This window comes from Dreissena polymorpha, chromosome 3 (genome assembly GCF_020536995.1).
Source record: "Dreissena polymorpha isolate Duluth1 chromosome 3, UMN_Dpol_1.0, whole genome shotgun sequence".
In the NCBI taxonomy this organism is placed as follows: Eukaryota; Metazoa; Mollusca; class Bivalvia; order Myida; family Dreissenidae; genus Dreissena; species Dreissena polymorpha.
Window position 1 is genome coordinate 14,928,558 of NC_068357.1, and position 22,086 is coordinate 14,950,643.

General features: G+C 34.4%; 3 protein-coding genes across 11 annotated transcripts in view; 2 read left to right on the forward strand and 1 right to left on the reverse strand.

Annotated features, from left to right (window-relative positions):
- The window catches only part of LOC127873084 (uncharacterized), a 344,149-nt gene extending 332,413 nt beyond the window's left edge, over positions 1 to 11,736 (reverse strand). Inside the window, exons 1-3 of one of the 8 annotated variants that reach the window (XM_052416699.1) lie at positions 11,639 to 11,708; positions 8,840 to 8,928; positions 7,746 to 7,815 (exon numbers count right to left, since the gene is read on the reverse strand). The gene's annotated coding sequence lies outside the window, so the exon portion shown is untranslated. Of the gene's footprint in view, positions 1 to 1,505; positions 1,645 to 7,745; positions 7,816 to 8,839; positions 8,929 to 11,638 lie in introns of those variants that run through there. The other 7 variants (XM_052416698.1, XM_052416692.1, XM_052416693.1 and 4 more) reach the window with 7 other exon arrangements.
- Positions 11,737 to 13,248: 1,512 nt separating this feature from the next.
- On the forward strand, positions 13,249 to 15,852 carry LOC127873090 (counting factor 45-1-like). Its single transcript, XM_052416709.1, has 3 exons — positions 13,249 to 13,409; positions 13,799 to 13,949; positions 15,609 to 15,852. The coding sequence occupies exons 1-3, from the start codon at positions 13,361 to 13,363 to the stop codon at positions 15,790 to 15,792; spliced, it is 384 nt and encodes a 127-aa protein (XP_052272669.1). The 5' UTR covers positions 13,249 to 13,360; the 3' UTR covers positions 15,793 to 15,852.
- Positions 15,853 to 19,077: 3,225 nt separating this feature from the next.
- The window catches only part of LOC127873063 (polypeptide N-acetylgalactosaminyltransferase 2-like), a 38,510-nt gene continuing 35,501 nt past the window's right edge, over positions 19,078 to 22,086 (forward strand). For both annotated transcript variants that reach the window (XM_052416644.1, XM_052416645.1), the window contains exon 1: positions 19,078 to 19,220. In XM_052416644.1, the coding sequence (XP_052272604.1) occupies positions 19,128 to 19,220 (93 nt within the window). In that variant the 5' untranslated portion in view covers positions 19,078 to 19,127. The remainder of the gene's footprint in view (positions 19,221 to 22,086) is intronic.

Consider the following 22,086-nt stretch of genomic DNA (forward strand, 5'->3'; position numbering starts at 1 on the left):
CTGGAGCACTGTTCAATATATACATATAGAGAAAAATGCCCCTCCCACTGGCGGCCATGTTTTTTTTACCGATCTGGACCATTTTCGAACTCGTCCGAGATATCAATAAAACCAATGTTTTGACCAACTTTCATGATGATTGGGCAAAAATTGTGACTTCTAGTGTGTTAACAAGTTTTTTCTATAGCCAAATAAGGAAAACTGCCCCGCCCACTGGCGGCCATGTTTTTAAACGGACCAGAACCACTTTTGAACTCAACCAATATATCAAGATATATAAGACAAACATTTTGACAAAGTTACATGAAGATTGGGCATGAAATGTGACTTCTACAGTGTTAACAATGTTTTTCTTTTTTTTGACCAAGTGACCTTGTTTTTGACCCAGCATTACCCAGTTTCGAATTCGATCGAGATATCATTGGGACAAATGTTCTGACCAAGTTTCATGAAGATCGGACAAAAAATGTGGCCTCTAGAGTGTTTACAAGGTATCTGTATAGCCAAATAAGGAAAACTGCCCCGCCCACTGGCGGCCATGTTTTTCAACGGACCAGAACCACTTTTGAACTCAACAAACATATCATTAAGACAAACATTTTGACACAGTTTCATTAAGATTGGCATGAAATGTGACTTCTACAGTGTTTACAATGTTTTTCTTTTTTTGACCTAGTGACCTAGTTTTTGACCCGGCATGACCCAGTTTCGAACTCGACCGAGATATCATTGGGTCAAAGCTTCTGACCAAGTTTCATGAAGATCGTAAAAGAAATGTGCCCTCTAGAACGGACGGACGACGGCGGACGGACGACGGACAAAGACCGGTCACAAAAGCTCACCTGACTTACTCAACTTACTTGACTGCAAGGTCAAAAGAAATACATTCATACATACAACACAGATTTGTCCTTTTGTTTGCGTTATAACGTCGAAATCGTTGTAAACCGGGAATTGTTTATCGGCAATATCGAGTCAAGCTCCATGTAGATTAGACGCTCAAGGTAAATACGGTTCTCGGTTCCAGGTTTTCGGTAACTCTGAGGCGCGGAACCAAAAGTTGGATAAATAGCGTAAGGTGTAGGACGGATCATCGTACACGATTGAAATAAACATTCAAACATAACGATTATATTAGTGTTTGGTGTGGACAAAAATACAAATGTGTGTTGTTAGTTGATAAACTCGTATTTGTTTATTGTACAAATGCGGATTATGTTCGGTAGCTGGGGCATTTTGATACTTTTACTCTTGTAAAAATCGGCACTGAACGTTCGGTCAGATTGGAGCCGACCTAGCATTTCTACGAGTTCGATTAGTTTTTCTTGTAGTTTATATTGGCAGTTGCATCACCCAGACACCTACTACATACACTAATTGATTGTCACACAAAGCATCGTTCATATCGTCGATTATTATATTGAGTTTGAACATTAAGAATACACATATGTAGAGCTATATTTAAAATTATAAGAAATCTAAATATCAAATGATATAATGGATACTCGCTGAATTGCATGTTCGGTGTAGCCATCTGTCACATAGGTCTCAAGAAATTCCTTGTTGTCGCGGTCGAACTGCTAACGCACACTCGATACACTTATCTTCCATCACAACGACAAGCTTCAATACATGCGAAAATCTGTTGGACGGCCCCTTAAAGCTAGTTTATAGTCAAATACCTTTTAAACCTTTTACAAATCAATCAATGTTTATATATTATGGATGTATGGGTGTAAAATGCTTGTAAAATCATTTTAAGTTGTAATTACAGATTTACGAAATCACGAATTTATTTTTAAAAAAATACCACGAATATCATTCTAAGATAGAGAAAATAACAGAAGTATATTTAATATATTATTTTTGTCTTCTCCCCCCCCCCCTTCTGATTTGCAATTAGGGCCGTTTTGACCAACTTAAAAACTGACTTTGGGTCGTTTTGACCAGAGTGGGGCCGTTTTGACCAAATATGGGGACGTTTTGACCAACTTTAGGGTCGTTTTGACTAGGGGACGTTTTGACCTGGGGCAGTTTTGACTGTAAACCTCATTCTATACATAGATGGTGACGTCACTACGTTATTGTCACCTCTATACTTAGACGCATCACGCACCTCCATTTGGAGGCATTTATGACTACGACACAAAGAAGTCCGCGGATGAATGAAGAATTTGCTTTATAAGTAAACATTCATGTTATGATTTAAAAGTTAAGTATTATTTTGTTCAGTCTTACGGTCTTATGTTAGTATCAATTATAATTTTCGTTAGTTTTCAACTATTTCGCTCTTTATTCATTTTTTTAAAAACAGAACTTTCACTTTCGGTTGTATAACAACATGTATCCTTTATTGACGAAAATTTGCAATGAAATAGCGTTTTCAAAACCGCTTAAAAAGTTTCAGAAGGTGTGTCTGATGCATGTTTTGAAAAGACACAATGTCATAGTTATATTGCCGACTAGTATGGGAACAATTTGATATTTCAAGTGGCTCCATTTGCATTGCAAGAGAAGTTCAAATTGACTTGTTCAGTTTGTTCAGGGACCTATACAAACTTTGTTTGTATAGGTCCCTGGTTTGTTAAATTTTGACACCCTTATTATATATTTTTTATAAGTGCCTGATAAATTTATTTCTTTAAATAATTGAAATCATTGAAAATTTAGTAAAAGCACGGCATTGATGTTCTATGATGGTCATTTTTAGTGGAATAGTATGTTACAAATTACAATAAAACAATTATAACTATTGTATTAATGAATTTAGATAAGGTGTCATTTTTAAATGGGGTAGTAATTCATTATATGAGATTAGCACATTATATAGTTGAAAAATAAATAACACTTTAATGACTTACCATAGTGAAATAAAGTAGCATAGAATATGTTGCAGGTCACAAAATGCAAAACTGAAGTTCAAACTCAGAAGAAGCTTTGCAAATATTTTACACTGACAACACTGTTGATTTTCCAAAAAAAAATCCTTCCTATCTTCCTGCCCTAGTGTTTTGGGGAAAATTTTAATATTATTAATATCATTGAGTTAAATTATTAAAATATCAATATGTTTTGATTACATTAGCTAATTATAGTATTATATTATTAATAATGAAATACTTTGCGAGGAAAGTCCCATTCTGTTTTAATTAGTCTTAATTACCTACTAGTAAAATTGAAATTATCAGTGACATCCAATAATTGAATTATATGCGTGTGAATGCATATGTTTTTTTGACAGTTACATAGTACCCTATTTAATTGTATAACAACAAATAACTATAGTTACACAAACCCAGCCCAAGTTTACACAAACTGAATTAATTCATCAATTGATCCTATTTAATTATATTAAAAACAACATGTGTAAGATTTTGAGAATATCCCATGTATTCCTCTAGTATTCCTTTAGTACACCCAGGGTTGGCACCAATCGACCGCCCCCGGTTTTAACCGGCGGTTTTTACTGGTTAAAACCGCCCCGGTCAATACTCCCAAATTTGTCATTACTGGTCAATACTGGTCGATTGAACTTTACCCCCAATTTTGATTAATATTCCATGCTTAATTAACAATATTGATAATATAAATTAAACAGAGATGTTGCCAATAATGTCTTAAGCTATTAATACCCACTATTTTATACCTGTTCATGCAAATAAGTCAAAGTTGGTCAACTGGATTTTTCTGGTTGATTGTTTTTTTTTTCAATTCTAATGAATCATGAATGCTCAGAAAATTCTGTGCTTGATTCAACACGAACCTGTCAATTACTGTGTATTAGTAGTTCCTCATGCCCCACGTCCCCAGTCTTCTCACAGTCTCCTCACCTATACAGGTTAGGGAATCCAAAACTGATAAAAGGGCCTTAAATGGCACCTTCTTGACACAACCCTTACTTGTCATGTATTCTTGCCTGGATTTCTTTAAGTACTTTTTAAACAAAATAGTGAAAAAATATTTCATTTTCCATTGATATAAAAATTAAAAAAAACATAATTAGAAATAATTATTAAAAGAAAGTAGAGTAGACCCACAATTGGTAAACATTATTTGTTGGCAAAATCAAGAACTTTGATTGCTTATTCTTTTGAAGACCAATTGAACTTTAAAATATGAAAACCCTCTAAATACAGAAAGGAGACAAGTTAGAAGTAACTATTAAATTAATAGCAAGTTATCTCCTTTTGTGTGAGTGAAATGAAATAGCCTAAGGGCAGATTTGCTTCATTGTCACTTTCAGAGACATAACACTGCATGCATATTATTACCAATTAAGGCTTAGGGACCAGATTTATGACCCTAGAAACCACACTAGTTCTGTTTGTCATTCTGCCTATTAAATAGATATATCAATAGATCAGTGAAATGATTTATTATGGTTGTTTTTAGGGAAGCCTCAAACAAATTTTACCAATTAAATAGATCTAATTAGAATTGTTTTTATAAGTACCTGTATTGTTTCTTTCATTTATTGAGATCCTTGAAAAATTGAGTAAAAACACAGCTTTGATGGTCATTTAAATTGGAATAGTTGTGATTTTTAATGAAGAATAATAACTATATCCAAGTTTTAACTGAAACACAAATTATTTTGACTAAATAACTATCATATTGGGATATTTATTTTGAGACAAGTAAATAAAATTGTTTTGTAACATTTAAATTATAATGTCCCAATACAGCTAGTATGAACATTTTACATTGATTTGTAGTACTCCGGTGTTACCTCTCAAAAATATTCTTTAAAAATTAAAGGAAACTCAACGATGAAAATATTTTCAGAACCAGGCAAATAATAGGAAAGTTATGTTTTCACTAATATTAAGTAACAACACACACCTACCATTGAACAATATATCAGGCACTTATGGTGCAATATACAAGCGTTAATTGGATTAGCAAGTGTATATAACAAGATAACAGCTATTGAATAAAGGGGTACTTATGGTGCAATATACAGGCCCATTAATCATCATTGATGAGATTAGGTGACATCTTTGAAGGGGGATAGTCATTCATAAGATGAGATTAGTACATTATCATACAAAAACATTTTTATGTAGTTTATCACTGTTTTAATTATTATTAATAAATTGCTTTAAATTTACCTTTTTTTTAATTCATAAACTTATTAATTTTTCCTTAAATTCCACAAATTCATTTAATAAAAACGGGTAATTGTGTTTTGTGTTTCTTATATCAATAAGTTTTTATTACATTTGCTAATAAATTATATTATTAATAATGAAATAATGTGCACGGAAAGTTCAATTCTCTTTTATTTAGTCTAAATGAGTTATTAGTAAAAAATAAAATATCAGTGACATCCAATAATTTGATAATAAACATATGAATGCATGAAAAAAATGTTGACAGTTACAAAGTAAATATTTATTTATCATATTTATCTGTTACAAGGAAAACAGTGTCGAAATTAATTTTAATTTGATTTAACCATTTTCATTTCACCAATTGACCATATTTAATTGGATAAAAAACAACAAACACTGCATTTGCACAACCCTGCCCAGGTTCACTCAAACTGAAATAAGGTGTTAATTGTGTATTCAAAACTGGTCTTGATTACACATTATTCTTGGTTGCATTTGTGTTGAGCAACATGTATAAGATACTCAGTAAGATTTTGAGGATATTCCATGTATTCCACTAGTACACCAACATGCACTTACTAATGATTTACATGCAATCATTACACAGTTAAACCCTCCAAAAACAATTCTAAAACCAAAAAACCATACAAAACCATACAAGCTGCTTCATAGATATTAAAAGTTAATTAAAGACTTCATAAACAAAATAATAATTTTGATAATAAACAAAGATTGTACTTCAACCGAACAATTATAAATTTATTGGGGGGGGGGGAACATCTGCACTAAAACTAAAATGGGGGGGGGGAAACGTCTGGGGAGGAATTGTCTTTGCGGGGAAACGTCTTGGGGAGGAAACGGTGGGGGGGGGGTGGGGGGGGGGGAAATGACCGGAAACCATTCCCAAAATGGTGAAAAAAAACACTGGCATATAAATTAAATGGAAAACATACAATATTATGTCAAGAAAAAAAACCTGTAAAAATCTCACCTGCTTGTCTTTGATGTTGCAATTAGCACATTCAGCATTTTCAGTATCTACTAAATAAATATATGAAAGTGCCAAATGTCCAAGATACCATGACGTCTTCCTCAAAATGTTAGATCCTTCGAACTCCATTTTATTTTATTTTTTTTGTATTATTATTTGAAACAAACAAAAACTGGTTGGCAATAGGCCCAAAACGCACCACAGACAATCTAGGAGCCAAAAAATTTCCGGGGGGGGGGGCATGCCCTAAATCTGGGTGGCTCAAACATTTTTTGGGCCAGCGCTAGCCCTGTCAGCGTTTATTTTAAATCGTTTACGTTCTCAAATTTCAGCAGGTATTTAATTGTAAATATTTATTTATGATTTAGATTTATTAACTATTTCGAAGATACAGTCTTGCAACATGTTTAGTTAGTCTAAGTTACGTGTTTAGTGATTCTTACAAACAATAGACTGACATGAAAAGTGGCTCCTTTTGAAGCACAAACTGCATCCAACTATATATTACAGCTGGCCCGGTTTGATGGGGCCTGTTTTTGATAATAATTAATTTCCATTTTTCACTTCCGTGTTTATTATGTTTACCAACGCCATGAAGGAAAAAAGTCCGTTTCCCACAATGCTTAGCGCGCATTCACACAGGTCAGTAAAGACCGGTGTGACACAATGCTGTAAACCTTGGAAAGTGGTCATATTTCGTCACGTGGCATCCTTTCCCAACAAAATGGTACATAGTTTACGAAAATCGACCGCCATTTAGGCACTTAATGGCTTAAAAATTTTGATGTAGGTGTCAAGAGATACCTACCTTGTTTATATAAATTATATCAGAATTTTTTATTATTTTTTTTTTATGAAAAAAGTTGATTTATGACATATTGATAGTGTAAAAGTGACTTGGCCTCGCGCCCAATACCTGTGTTTTAGAGCTTGGTAAATGTTCAGTATTACAGTTTCCTCACAAATATCATAACTAAAACGAAAATGTGCGAATCTGAAATAACTTTTTTCAATTTTGTCAATTTACCAAAACGTGAAAAGGCCCCTTCAAGGCGATTGTCTTTTAAATGGGGAACCTTCGTACATTTCCCAAACGCCACTCTGATAGACCATGGCCCATTCAGGAAAACTGTCTCCCATTTTGTGAATGATGCGGTCAGTACTATCTGATCAGACTGATGCCGTATAATATTGTGCAATCTTTGCTGGGCTGGTAAGGCACGGGATCATAATTAACTAAAATATTCTTCGTCTTCTGGTTACTGTACTTGTTTAGAAATAACTTTTTTTAAATGCACTCTGAACCCAAAAAAGGATCTAGTGATATTTGATACATCAAATACCTCGTTTGAGATATAACATTTGTTAAAACTGAACTAATCATCATTATCCCACAGTTGAGCGTGTTTTCAAAAATATTTAGTGACTTCGTGTGGTACATTATTCCATTTAGATATGATTTATTGAGACAAGCTATTCTATCTAATATTGGTATCACACAGAGCTCCCCTCTGGCTCAAAATTTTCGGTTACCAACGTTTCCTTTTCATGTATTCTTTTGGATATTTAACGGATGGTTATGAAGAAAAAACTTGTTACCAAAAACTGTTTCCAAACGAAAATTTATACAGGCAAATTACCTTACTGGTAGCTATTGGCTAATTTCGCGAATTCGCAGTGTAAGCCTTGTCATATCTTGGTGTGGGAAGCCTATAACAGGAAAACCCCTCACATTGTATATCATCTAGCTGATTAATGATTTTGTATCACTGAATAATATATCTTCTTCCACGTGTAGATGCACAAGAGCTTTGAATAATTGTACCTATGAATCTTTATCCAGAAATGCGAAGGACCTGCCAAGAATACTGTAAGATTTGTATAACTTACTGAGGACATGCTTATTAAATTTCAGAAGAAATGGAAGATGACACCGAGGTCATACTTCTCATTTACAGCATTTATATTGTTAACATTCATGTTATATTATTCATAGTCGTTTCACCTTCAGTAGTGCACCCCCTTGCATTTCTCCACATTTCAAATAGTGTTGCTCAGTTACTAATGGCGTTTAGACTTTACACGTATCAGTGGTATTAAAGCGAGATTATACGATTTTGTCAAATATTAATGAATTTATATAAAATGTGTAAAAAAACTTATTATATATATATATTTCAATATAAAATAGAATAAAAGTTCAGAAGAACATGTGTCGAAAAATGCGAAATAAGCCAGATATTTAATTCTGAAATCGAAAACGGCTGTACAGTCGAATTCACCAGCATGTACATCATGCATGTACGATGTGATTCTTAACTTAGTTTAACGGTTCATTTTAAATTCCTGCAACGATATATTTTCAAACGACACACGAACACTAACTCTGGTCCTAATAAAAAGACGAGTGCTTAGGTTATTGTTGGAAAATATGTTCGTCACAATCGGCTCGGGGCGCTAATTAATCTTTGCTGCATTTTATGAAATTCGTCTTTAATGTATAATTTTTCTTGCCTATGTTGTGTTATTGTAACATATTTTATCAATATATTACAATTTAACACATATAAAAAATCGTATAATCTCGCTTTAAAGACCTTTGTGTCGTCTATGAAAATCTTAATGAAGCTATTCATACGCCTGGATGATTGGTTGATATATAAAATGAACAATATCGGTATCAAAACACCTTGTGGAATGCCAGATATAAAATCTATACAGTTAGATGTTTTACCTCTTATAAAAACGTATTGTTGTCTGTCACTAAACAAGTCCTTAAAGGGACCTTTTCACAGATTTTGGCCTGTATTGAAGTTTGCGAATCTGAAACATTTTTTTTATTTTGACAATTTACAAAAACGTGAAAAAGGCCAATTTAACTGCCAGAGTTAAGCAATACTGCAGATAAACTTGACTTACAATTATGTTATAAATTTAAAACTGCTAGACCGCCGGAAGCCAACCCCTTTGCGATTGTTCCATTCATTGGTAAAACATGTTCATAAGATAAAATATGACTAGAACTTGTAGCATCATGTATGTTTTCCATCTGAGGTTGATGTAGTCATTCTTAAAGAATGTAGGTAAAAATGCCAGAGGTTAAATTGCCATAGGTAAAATTGCCAGAGGTAAAAATGCCAGAAGTAAAGTGGTAAAAATGCCAGAGGTAAAAATGCCATAGGTAACAAGATGTGTTTGTGAAACACAATGTCCCCCTATATGACATTTGACCTTGAAAGATGACCTTGACCTTGACCCTTCACCACTCAAAATGTGCAGCTCCATGAGATACACATGCATTTCAAATATAAAATTGCTAGCTTCAATATTGCAGAAGTGACATTACATGAGCAATTTTGACCCATATATTTAACCTTGAAGGATTACCTTGACCTTTCACAACTCAAAATGTGCAGCTCCATGAGATACACATGCATGCCAAATATCAAGTTGCTATCTTCAATATTGCAAAAGTATTCATAAAATAAGCGATTTTGGCCATATATATTTGACCTCTTACCTTGAAGGATGACCTTGACCTTTCACCACTCAAAATGTGCAGCTCCATGAGATACACATGCATGCCAAATATCAAGTTGCTATCTTCAATATTGCAAAGGTATTCATAAAATAAGCGATTTGGGCCACATATATTTGACCTCTGACCTTGAAGGATGACCTTGACCTTGACCTTTCACCAGTCAAAATGTGCAGCTCCATGAGATACACATGCATGCCAAATATCAAGTTGCTATCTTCAATATTGCAAAAGTATTCATAAGATGAGCGATTTTGGCCACATATATTTGACCTCTGACCTTGGAGGATGACCTTGACCTTTCACCACTCAAAATGTGCAGCTTCATGAGATACACATGCATGCCAAATATGAAGTTGCTATCTTCAATATAGCAAAAGTTATTGCAAAATGTTAAAGTTGGTGCAAACCAACCAACAGACCAACCAATAGACCAACCAACAGACCAACCAACCAACAGACAGGGCAAAAACAATATGTCCCCCACTACTATAGTGGGGGACATAAAAATGCCAGATGTTATTTAGTAAAATAGAGTTTTGAGCAAATTTTTTTCAAGATATTGAGTATTGTAGGAATTACATTCATTGCTTACGTTACAGAAACATTTTTTAATTGAACATGTTATAATCCTTTTAAAAGCTGTTTGATCTTTATTGTTGGAATTGAATCTTTTGATTTTTGGGAATAATAAATTATAAAAGCAATGTGACAAACAAGCAGGGTTTTGATGGTGATTATGTTTACATTTATTATTAAATGAGACCAGAAAATATGTATTGATACGTCTAGCTTATTTCTGTATTAAAGCATTTAAACTTATAGCCGATAATATATAGATTTATTAGAGAGTTAATTTTTTCCCACCAATGAAATTTTGTACATAATATTTAACTGCATATCACTTTTGGTACTATTACCTATATTGTTAGCTGAAAGTTAATACAATTTATCAAGACATTGAGGGGTATGCAAATAAGTTATTGACTCTAATTATCTAATATATCCAATATTAATTATCCTATTGCTCAACAAACATAATGAATAAATTACGAAAAAAACACTAAATTACAATCTAAATTTAGAATAAAGATAGCATGTTCAATTAGTAAAAAAATGTAATAAGTAACATAAACATAGAATGTTATTCCATCAATACTGGTTTTCAATATCCTTAAAAATATTGCTCAAAACCTTATTTTACTATATAGCATCAGGCATTTTTACCTATGTCATTTTTACCTCTGGAATTTTTATCACTTTACTTCTGGCATTTTTACCTCTGGCATTTTTACTGCACACCATTCTGAAATGCTCTGAGCTTTTATAAGTACATACGTACTGCTCCCAGCGACTTGGAGTTGGATTATTGCAACTAGAGGTTACAATACACTAAATACTTTTGGTGTTCAATGCTATACCCTCTTAAAACAAAATCTTCATTTATTTGAAGACACAATTCTCTGTACGGGCACTTGCCATGACTTTATTTTTGAATATTTCTGTGTTCATGTGGTAGGGAAAACATTGTTGTATACAACAAATTTCCTGTTTTGCTTTTAGGTTGGAGACTACATAAGACTTTGACAGTTGGCGGGAAACCATCATCAACTGGAGAGATGCCGGTAAAAACATGGCCATAAAACAGTGACCGCTGATTCGCATCGAGTTCTTTCTTATATATTGGATGACCTATGTTTTTTATTGTTTAAATCATTGCGGCTTGGAATGCTCTTTAAGAAAAGGTATGGTTATGGGGGTGTCAACGCGCAAAAATTTGGCTTTATTTTTTGTTAAAGATATTGCTTTTACATTGAATTTGTGCAGGAAATCTTTTGGTATGTTGTGACCTAGAGGTTGATGAGAATAAGGCGAAACATAAAAGATGCTTGTGGTCAACAAGCTACATTCTAGGATAAACGTCCTTGGCATAAATAATGTAAATGACTTGTGAATCAATGCATTTAGTTTTAACTTTACAACTTTACTTCTTACCTGTTAATATAACATCAACTTCATGACTTTATATAATGAGCAATTTGTTTACATTTTGTTTGCGATTCTGATAACATAACAATTTAACAACAACGCTTGAAAGGACACATATAACTAAATTTGTGTATTTTATTGAAGAGGTTTCATAGAATATAATGGTCCGTTTAAAAAGAATGTTTCTTAAAGAGTACTGTGTACTTGAATACATATAAACAGTTTAAACCATCAAAATTAAAACATTGTTTAGAGCATAAACGTGTGATAAGCTCCTGCCAAACATCACCAAGTACAGAAGAACAAAACTTCTCGTAGTAGATATCTCTATATAGCTTAACGGTGGCCACTTCATACACAAGTAAACGTGAGAGCATTTGTAACTTTTCTTATATTTTATATAAATCAGTAGATCTAATATTTTTTAACACAATTCAACTTTTTATATATGTTTCATATTCGAAAATCTTAAATGTAATAAAACCGAAACCTTTATAGCAAGAATCCATATACACGTATTAAACAGATTATTTGGCGTTTGCAAGAATTATAATGCTAACAAGACATGTAATTAAATTTCGAATTATAACACTAATATTATTAGAATTAATAAGAGTAGAACACACAACTCAAATCACTACATAAAAGTTAATACTCCTAACATAAAATTATATACGGGTGCATTTATTTATAAGTTAATTAATGGAACATGTGTATAATTAACTTCCAATTTATTATACACCATAATTATTTATCTACACACAAAATCATCTTAAAACATCGAATTGTGCATGATCTCGATGGTTCAATAAAATGTGTCTGTTTATGGCGAATCTTTATATGAGTCGTGTTCTGAGAAAACTGGGCATAATGCATGTGCGTAAAGTATCGTCCCATATTAGCATGTGCAGTCCGCACAGGCTAATCAGGGACGACACTTTCCGCTTTGTGGTATTTTTAGTTACAAGGTAGTCCCTCCTTACCGAAAATCAAGTTTAGGCGGAGAGTGTCTTCCCTGATTAGCCTGTGCAGACTACACAGGCTAATCTGGGATGACACTTTACGCACATGCATTAACCCCAGTTTTCTCAGAACAATGCTCATATATTGAAGCATATAGGTTCGAAAGACGCACGCATCTGCTTATTTCACATATGGTTGTTAGCTGATTTTACATTTACAACGAAAACTTTATTTCGACAAAGTTTTGGTTGAATTCTCTCAAACTAACAAAGGCCTGTTATGAATTATTTATTCTGGTCTCCAGTTTTCCATTAGCCATTCATAAAAGCCATGAAAGGTCAAAACCAGGGTTAAGACAGCTACGCAGAACAATAATATTTTAATGGACCATCATAACGTGGAGTTAATGAATTTGATTAAGGAGTACGTATAACATCTTACGCTTTAGATAGTTTACATGCAAGTCATCAATTTAGAACAGTTCTACGTAATTATCAGGCTTTCAATATGTAAGGCATATTTCACTTGTTAGTGAGCACGTTATCACTTCGTCCCGCTATTTATCACCCATCTGCCTTTCAATGTGATAATACATTTCTGTACTAAAACAATATCAGTGTTGACCTCAAGAACGACAGTGTTTAGCCGTTAAAATATCTCATGCCATGTGTTTTCACGAGATAAGCCCATCGGGCTGGTGCTTAAAAACCCTGAGTTTGTGAGCTTTGTTCGACAGTTGACATTCTCGGACTGGAAATACAAGCAATGTTCGCGCTGCTGATCCTCGTCGTGGTGCCAGTCTGCTTTGCTCAGTGTAAATAACATTTATTCTTTTTTCGAAGTAGAAGTACTAGTGGTAGGAGTAGCGTTAGTATTAGTAGTAGTAGAAGTATTACAAGAAATATTATAATTATTATTATCATTATTAGTAGTAGTATTTGAAGAATTAGTAGTTATAGTTGCGGCACTTATACATCAATTTATTTGTGTAAGTGTTATATTATCAGTATCATCGTCTTCATCATCATCAACAACAACAACAATTAACATTATCAACTTTATCATCATCGTCGTCGTCGTCGTCATCACAAGTATGCTAGTAATACAATTAGTTTCTTCCACTTTTGACATGCACTATGTACGCTACTTTTCAAAACCATAATTTTAATAAATTTCAGTAATACCATTTCGTTCTCGTTTCAGTCGACCCGAATGCCCTGAACCAGAATTTTGGAAAAGACGGGTTCGGAGGTCAGACTGCCAACAGCACGGGCGCATTCGATCCTAACAAAGCCAACGCCGGCTTCGGCTCAGGGTTTGAATCGGGCTCCGGCTTCAATACCGGTGGAGATGGGTAAACACTCGTTTTAACCCATTTATGCCTAGCGTCTAGAAAAAAGGCCTTGGCAAACAGCGTAGACCCAGATGAGACGCCGCATGATGCCTGATACGCCTGTGGGTCTGCGCTGTTTGCTTAAGGAATTTCTGTAAGAAATATTCTAAATATAGAAATAAATGTACTAAACATCCCTAATTTTGGAAATGAATTGATCCAATTTAGAAGGATGGGAGAGTCCACTAGGCATTATGTGTTAATAACATTTCAACGTGTTTGTGACTCTTAATTGACACGACTAACATTTTATTTTGTTTGTACAAACGGCGCTTAAGCGCTTGGAGAACTCGATGGATTCGAAAAGTAATGTGAAAGTGTTACTCGAATACGATTGTTAAATTCTTTCGAATGGTTATGGCGTGTTGGCGGATTTGAATGGTCGCCGAATCGAAACCACGGCATTATAACAAATGGGCTACAGCTGTCATAATTGTATGGACGCCCGTTTTGACATTTCGGTTCTCTCACCAGAGCGTTATGGCTGAAATCAGCATTCATACCTGAATAAAGATGCGAAGATATATAAGAGAATTACTCTGGGAAAACGGGGCTTAATGCATGTGCGTAAAATGGCGTGCCTGTTACGCCTGTGGACTCCGCACAGGCTAATTGATAACGACACTGTTCGCTTTTTTGGTATTGTTCGTTGAAAGTCTCTTCTCATCGAAAGTCCAGTTTAGGCGGAAAGTTTTGTCCCTGATAAGCCTTATCTGGTTCGACATTTAACGCACATGCAGAAGCCTCGTTTACCAAGAGCGCGGCTCATATTCATTTTCTTTCAATCGCACATTCTCGACCCTTTCTGTCAAACATCGGATAAGTGGTTAATAAGTATATTAATGATAATCTGAGAGGGGTACCGAATGATTTTTTTATATCACAAGCTCCAAAAAGCTACTGAAAGGAGATTATCAAAAAATAAACACCTTAAAAGTCGTTCTTTTAATATAACATAAACATATGCTTGAAGATAGCCAATGCAATAACGCACGATATTATACTGATATTATATTGCAATAGTATGCCTGATGTGAACGCTATTTATTTAAGTTGTTAATAAAGGATAATCGCTCATGTATAACATGTCTTGAATAAATCTTTTTTATCATATGTCACGTCTAAAATTAAATAAAGGTACAGTTAATAACAATAATTCACAAGAAATACCATGCGTTTAACCCATTTATGCCTAGCGTCTAGAAAAAAGGCCTTGGCAAACAGCGTAGACCCAGATGAGACGCCGCATCATGCGGCGTCTCATCAGGGTCTGCGCTGTTTGCTTAAAGGAATTTCTGTAATAAATATTCTGAATATAGAAATAAATATACTAGACATCCCTGATTTTGGAAATAAATTGATCCAATTTAGAAGGATGGGAGAGTCCACTATAGGCATAAATGGGTTAATAACTATAATTCACAAGAAATACCATGCGTTTAGCCCGTCCTGCTTGTTACAAAATCCACTTTGATGATGTCGATAAAGCTCAACATGACATCCGTGCGTAACCAAAATGGTTTAACCATTCGTCTGCTGAATGAGCTCGTTTTTTTGTTGTTGCTTTGTTGTTGTTGTTTTTGTAGAAATTTAATGAGATGTTATCGTTAATTCTTGCAGTGGCTTCGGTGGTTCCGGAACCGGATCTACTTCAGGATCTACTTCAGGATCTGGAAGCGGAAGTGGGTCGGGAACGTTCGACCCTAATCAGTTCATAAGCGGTGGTGGAACTTCCGGTACATTTGACCCGAACGCACTCAACAACTTTGGCGGATCCAATAGCACCCTTTTTGGACGTCGTTGATAATTTAAACATCACATCGTGTCTTCAATTAAGAATAAATGAATAAATAAAACATCTTAACTTTGTTTCTTTTACTTTGCTATTGCATTACTGAGTATCCGCATTAGAATTAACGGTGTAACATGACATAGCAGATGTCCCGTATGACCAAACCAGAACAACAGGGATGTGTCATTGATTATTTGTTTTGCAAATAAAATAGTTCGCTGAATTAAGGCGATATGTTTTAAATAAATATTTTTATTATAAACTTAAGTCAATATTCTGACTCAACTGCACAGAAATTATTCCCGTATTATGATACTCGCTAGTTTTCGAATTCCTTATTACCATACTAGCCGGACTACTTTTAAAGACGCCACTTTGAATGCAGAAAATTATAAGAGCATTCTTGGTTAATTATGAAAGCTTAAACTCTTTTTTTTTAACTTAAATGATTCAAAGTTGTATATAATAAAAGGAATATTACGCTAGTCAATTGTTCCATGTGTTTGTATCAGTCTCGTGGCTTGCGCTATTTTGTAACACACTCGAGGATACGTTATCACACAAGCCACTCGACTGATACAAACACATGGGCGACTCGACTGATACAAACACATGGAACAATGGACTAGCGTAATTTTCCGTAGGTACCAGTAATGTTGCTAAAACATGGAATGTAACATAGCATGAGATAACGTAAAGTATTTGTAAATACCAAAGGGTTTGTGCATTGAGATGTTAATGAGGTCATTTCGCTATTAGTTTAAACCTATTTATTTTAGCTCGATTGCATCGTAAGCCTCTGGCTTATTGGAACGCTCTCGAGTCCGTTTCCTGTGCCTAAAACCAGTAGTTGGTGTCTTTGGGGGAGATCTAAAGAACGCTCCCACAGTGTTGATCGAACCCATGACCTCCCGGTCGCTAGGCGGACACCATATCCATTACACCACGGCGACCTGTAATTTCGCATTTGTATGGAACCGGAGTGTGTCCCAGCAATTAATACTATTTTCTAGACCTAAACATTCATGTTTACAATTATAGTAGATATTTAGTCGTAAGTCCTAATTGAAATTCGTCTTGGTGTGTACGTATGATGTATGGGTATAGAGATGTGGCTGAGACGGTGAAATGCAGAAAGGAAACACTTCATGTCCGGTATAGTGACAACTGATAACAACCCAAACTATGATGGAACTAAGGCTGCCTAGATAAGAAGCTAAACTGACATCCTTATATTAACAGCATTTTCGAATCGGACACAACAGTTCCTAGCTTTTGGTACCATTTATTTTACTTTAACCCATTTATGCCTAGCGCCCTGAAAAAAGGACTTTGCAAACAGTGTAGACCCAGATGAGACGCCGCATGATGCGGCGTCTCATCTGGATCTGCGCTGTTTGCTTAAAGAAATTTCTGTAAGTAATATTCTAAATATAGAAATAAAGATACTAGACATCCCTAATTTTTGAAAAAAATTGATCCAATTTTGAAGGATGGGAGAGTCCACTAGGCATAAATGAGTTAAATGATTACGGTATCATCCGAGGATTGCGGGTCCGATGCCTGATCACACAACTTTTGTGTGGATTGTTCGTGAAATTGTATCTGCTGACATTATCTTTTACCTGAGATTCAAGTAGAGTACTTGTCAGTTACTGGCATATGAATGTGCACTTAGTACTGGTAGACCAGCTTACACAGAAAAAAATTAACGACTGCAATAGTGTAAGAAAAAGGTGAAAATCCAGCTGACAGTATAGAGTCTTGCTGAGTCTTTGTGTGGGTGTCTGTGTGTTTAACAATTCAATATACATTAAGATCATGATGTATTATTTCAATTATTTGAATAATTTACTAGAGCATCGTCCGAGTTATTTGAGTCAATCGTTGGTAAATTTCGGTAATTAATCAGCTTGTCCAGGGCACCCTTTTGTAAAAACATGCTACTCAAACAGCATAAACATTTCAGTTCATGTAAAATTTCGCAAAACCCGACCATTTGTTTAGGCACGTGACGACAATTGATTGAAATACTTTCGTGCTTCGTGAGTCGGTGTCGTATCGTATCGATCATCGTATGTCAATAATATGCAAATTGTCACGTGCATTGTTATGTTTGTCCCTTGAATACCAATACGGTTAATCACACGACAATAAGCAACCACACTCGACGGCAGTCAACAGCACTCATTTTTTATGCAAATTGTTTGGCCAAAACCTAGATCTTCAATAAGCCATGTTCATATGCCTTGCGTCGTGCTCTGTGTCGCGTTAATTTTCATGTGTCGACATGATTGGGCGACAGTTGACTTTGGGTTGTCACTTACCTTGTTCCATATTAAATGGGTTCTTCAAACCGAAGTAAAATATGCTTAAAATTAGAATCGAGTTTTATATGTGTTGCTTACTAACTCATTTATAAATCAGGCATACAATCAAATCCAAGACGCCCAGATGATTGATATAACGCGGTACGTACCATTGCATTTTAGTCAATATAAAACAATTATATGAGCCGCGCTCTGTGAAAATGGGGTTTAATGCATGCGCGAACAGGGACGACACTTTCCGCCAAAACTAGATTTGTGCTAAGAAGAGACTTTCTTTAAACGAAAAATATCATAAAGAGGAAAGTGTCGTCCCAGATCAGCCTGTGCGGACTTCACAGGCTAATCTGGGACGACACTTTACGCACATGCATTAAACCCCTTTTTCACAGAGCACGGCACATATCTTTGTTTGGTAACATATTGTTGTGAGTAATTTGTACTAGGTCTAAACGAATTTTTGAAATTATGTATTATAAACTATAACATTAGATTCTAGGATGTAAAATTCTACTACAATACGTCTATTCAGAATAATTGTTATATATTAGGTTGGCGCTATGACCGACTTATGGGCGAATTTATCAACTTTGAAAGGAGCAAGGAACGTTCGAACTAACAAACGAATGATTATTATTATTCCATCTGTTATGTACAAAAATAAAAGTGAATATGCAATACCTCCCCATGCACTCTGCGACTCACAGATAGAATTTGGTAAGGGGCACATTTCAGTAGACCGTAATTAATTTCATACTGCGGGATATTGCAAAACATTTTACTAGTACGCATTTATTCCTATTCTATTTTTTAAGTTGTTTCATTAGCTTATCTATTGCATGGAATGTTAAACGGTTTAATTGACAAACTAACTAAATGAGTTGGAAGCTTTAGTATGGTGTAGCCAAATATTACCTTTTATTTATTATCGTTGAGTCTTTTAATTTGTAAGAAACGTTTTCATTGGTCAATTATTGACAGGTTAACGTAAACATGGCCGGTAAATGAAACTCTGGCAAAATGTTGAGAAAGAAATATAGGATTTTATTTTTAATTTGCAGCATTTGGATAGTAGGAATCCTGTACTTTGTATTAAAATCTTCGTCAGAAAAGGTGATTATATACAATATAATATGCGATCCTTTAAATTCTTGAACGGGATGTATTTGGCATATGTTGTTTCCCACGAATGCGGAAAGGAAGCGACAGGGATTGGGATTCTGTTGACGTATCACACGTTTTGAGTTGGGTTTAATTTCTTATCGAGCAAATGCTTCAATTCATGGCGAATCAGAAGCATTTATTTCAAAGAATAGTTCTGGTTAAAAACTACAAAAAATACCATAAAAGCATAATGCAGTAACAGTTTCTTGACATTTTGACATTTGTTAATGCCAGTAATCCTCTGATTACGTGTATCGAGCGAATAAGGAAACAAGTGAAATTATTTATATATTAATGCAAACAAAGCAGCAATAAACAATTTACCTTCAAAGATTAATTTTATTCCCATAAAATCCATGTCAAAATTCTTTATTTACAATGTATTTAGCCACACAAAACCAATAGTTTCTGACACACCCCAGTGCTTCCCACAGGCCATTTAAATGTCCCTGGCCTGGGCTATTGAATGTCAAAATCAGAGTCCGCGTTCGCCTGAACTTTTCCGATCAGTGTATTTTCGCAGTTTCTGCAACTAGGCTACTAGCCTTTCTAATTATCAAAGCGATAATACTTCGCAGAAACTTTTGAAAAACGATTTACAATCCTCTGTCAATAACATGTATCACTACCCAACTAAAGCCCTTACCCAACTTAAGCTGCCTTAAGGTGAAACGTTTTGGACAATCAATATTAACCAATGAGAGAGACAGCACTTGAGGCATGCAATACCTGTAGTTTAATCATGCAGACAACTCGTGATGTACAAGTAACTGGCACAGAAATCTTGGCCAGTTAATTAGAAGAATAATGATGGTAACTTGCTAAAATCCTTGTGGAAATTGCGCATTTCATGCATTATACTGTCAAAACATTTTTTTGACTTGTTAAGCGTTTTAACAAATTATCGTTGAATTCATTGCGCAGCTTTGAATGTTTTGTTGAAATCTCCAATGAGCATTAGTAAATTTGTAATCCAAAATCCACTCCAGAATGTTAATGTTAACGCACTTGTAATCCAAAACACTCTTCTGAATGTAAATGTTACTACGACGTTGACAAATTCTAGCTTAAAAAAACAATGCTTATTTATTTCCTATTGATTCTTTGTCTCAATAGAAACTAAGAAAGGACGCGAACATTATGCAGCATGTACAACGTCGTGTCATTTGCATGGAAAGCTTGGGTGTATTGATTTACGCATGTTTAGTAGGAGTATTTCATCAAATCTTTAAATAGCCACTTATGCCGAAATCCATTTTATACTTTAGAAAAAAATGTGTTTATGAAATTCTTTCAAACTTTTATTGTCAATGTTTACCAGAGTTTGTTTTTAAAAAAATATACGGGATTATCGGGTAATGAATAGAAACTAAAAAAAGTAGTAAGTATTCACTATCAGGTTGATACGGATTTATTTATAACAATTTATAAACATATCTTCATCAATTACTTTATATTTGTTGTTTTGAGAGTCATAGCGCACCAAATGACGTAATTGACCTCTAAAAATGTAAACAAAGTACGGAGGGGACAGTCCTCCCCACCCCATGGGCCCCAGGGCGTCTGAAAAAATTCCTGTGGAAAGCACTGCATCCTGATAACATTCACTACACGCGTTGTTTACCTGGTATTGAGATATCACATCCCAAAAGGGAGAGCACTCGATTAAAAAAGGCAATAGGCCAACAAAACTTAAAAAATTTGATTCACTAAACATATTTATACAAACAGAAACAGTAATTAAACTTTTTTATAACTTTTATTTATAATGAAACAAATTTATGTTGTATTGGTCAATCTTCTTTTGAGCAACATGGACACATAAAAGTGCTAAAGAATTGCAAAAACACAAACATTTGCCATTTGTTGAAATAAAAAAAATGTATGTGGAAGTTAAATGAAGAGGACCAAAGAATTGAATGGAATAGGGATAAGTTTTTATGCCCCCAATAGGGTGGCATATAGCATTTGAACTGTCTTTCCGTCCGTTGTCCGTCCGAAAACTTTAACATTGGCCATAACTTTTGCAATATTGAAGATAGCAACTTGATATTTGGCATGCATGTGTATCTCATGGAGCTGCTCATTTTGAGTTGTGAAAGGTCAAGGTCATCCTTCAAGGTCAAACATAAAAAAACATATCAAAGGGAAGTAATAAGCTTTAAAGGGAGATAATTTCTATTTATCATTTTGCAGGTACAGATCATTTTTACAATGGAAGTAATATTTTTTAAAGGGATATAATAAAAAACAATAATAAATAAATCAAAGTGGCGCAGTTGGAGGAATTGCATTTCTGACAAACACATTTCTTGTTTTTTTTTCAGTTGGAGTAAGATTTTGAAGTGCAATTATATTTGATATTCGCTCATTTTAGTCGTGTCTGTATTTATTTTCAAGTGCAGTAATGTTAATGAAACAAAATAAGAGGATTGCATGGGTGTGATCAGAGCTCCAGATAAAAATTTAGTCAAATTCTTATTTACTCCCTATTATGAAAATTAATTCTTATTTCACCCCCTATTTATAAAATTAATTCTTAACAATATATTACCAAATAATTTTTTATTCATTGTTTTTCACACATCAACAATTCAACATTTTGGTTTATACTCTTGGAAAAGCCTGGCTTTCGTTCTCCGTTTCTTGCTTTCCCATAATCGGACAGCTTTTTCTGGTCTGAACCTGAATGTTTTTTTAGTGCTTTAGATTCACAGTCATTTACGCAAGAGCTTATAAGTTGATCAATTATTGATGAAACCATGCTTTGGGTATTTGAATCTAATTGAAAGAATGCGTGCAGCGTGGACTTTAG

Coding starts and splice junctions, on each gene's coding strand:
- LOC127873090 (XM_052416709.1), top strand. CDS start 13,361: ATGTTCGCGCTGCTGATCCTCGTCGTGGTGCCAGTCTGCTTTGCTCAG. Junction 13,410..13,798: donor GCCAGTCTGCTTTGCTCAGT/GTAAATAACATT, acceptor TTCTCGTTTCAG/TCGACCCGAATGCCCTGAAC. Junction 13,950..15,608: donor TTCAATACCGGTGGAGATGG/GTAAACACTCGT, acceptor TAATTCTTGCAG/TGGCTTCGGTGGTTCCGGAA.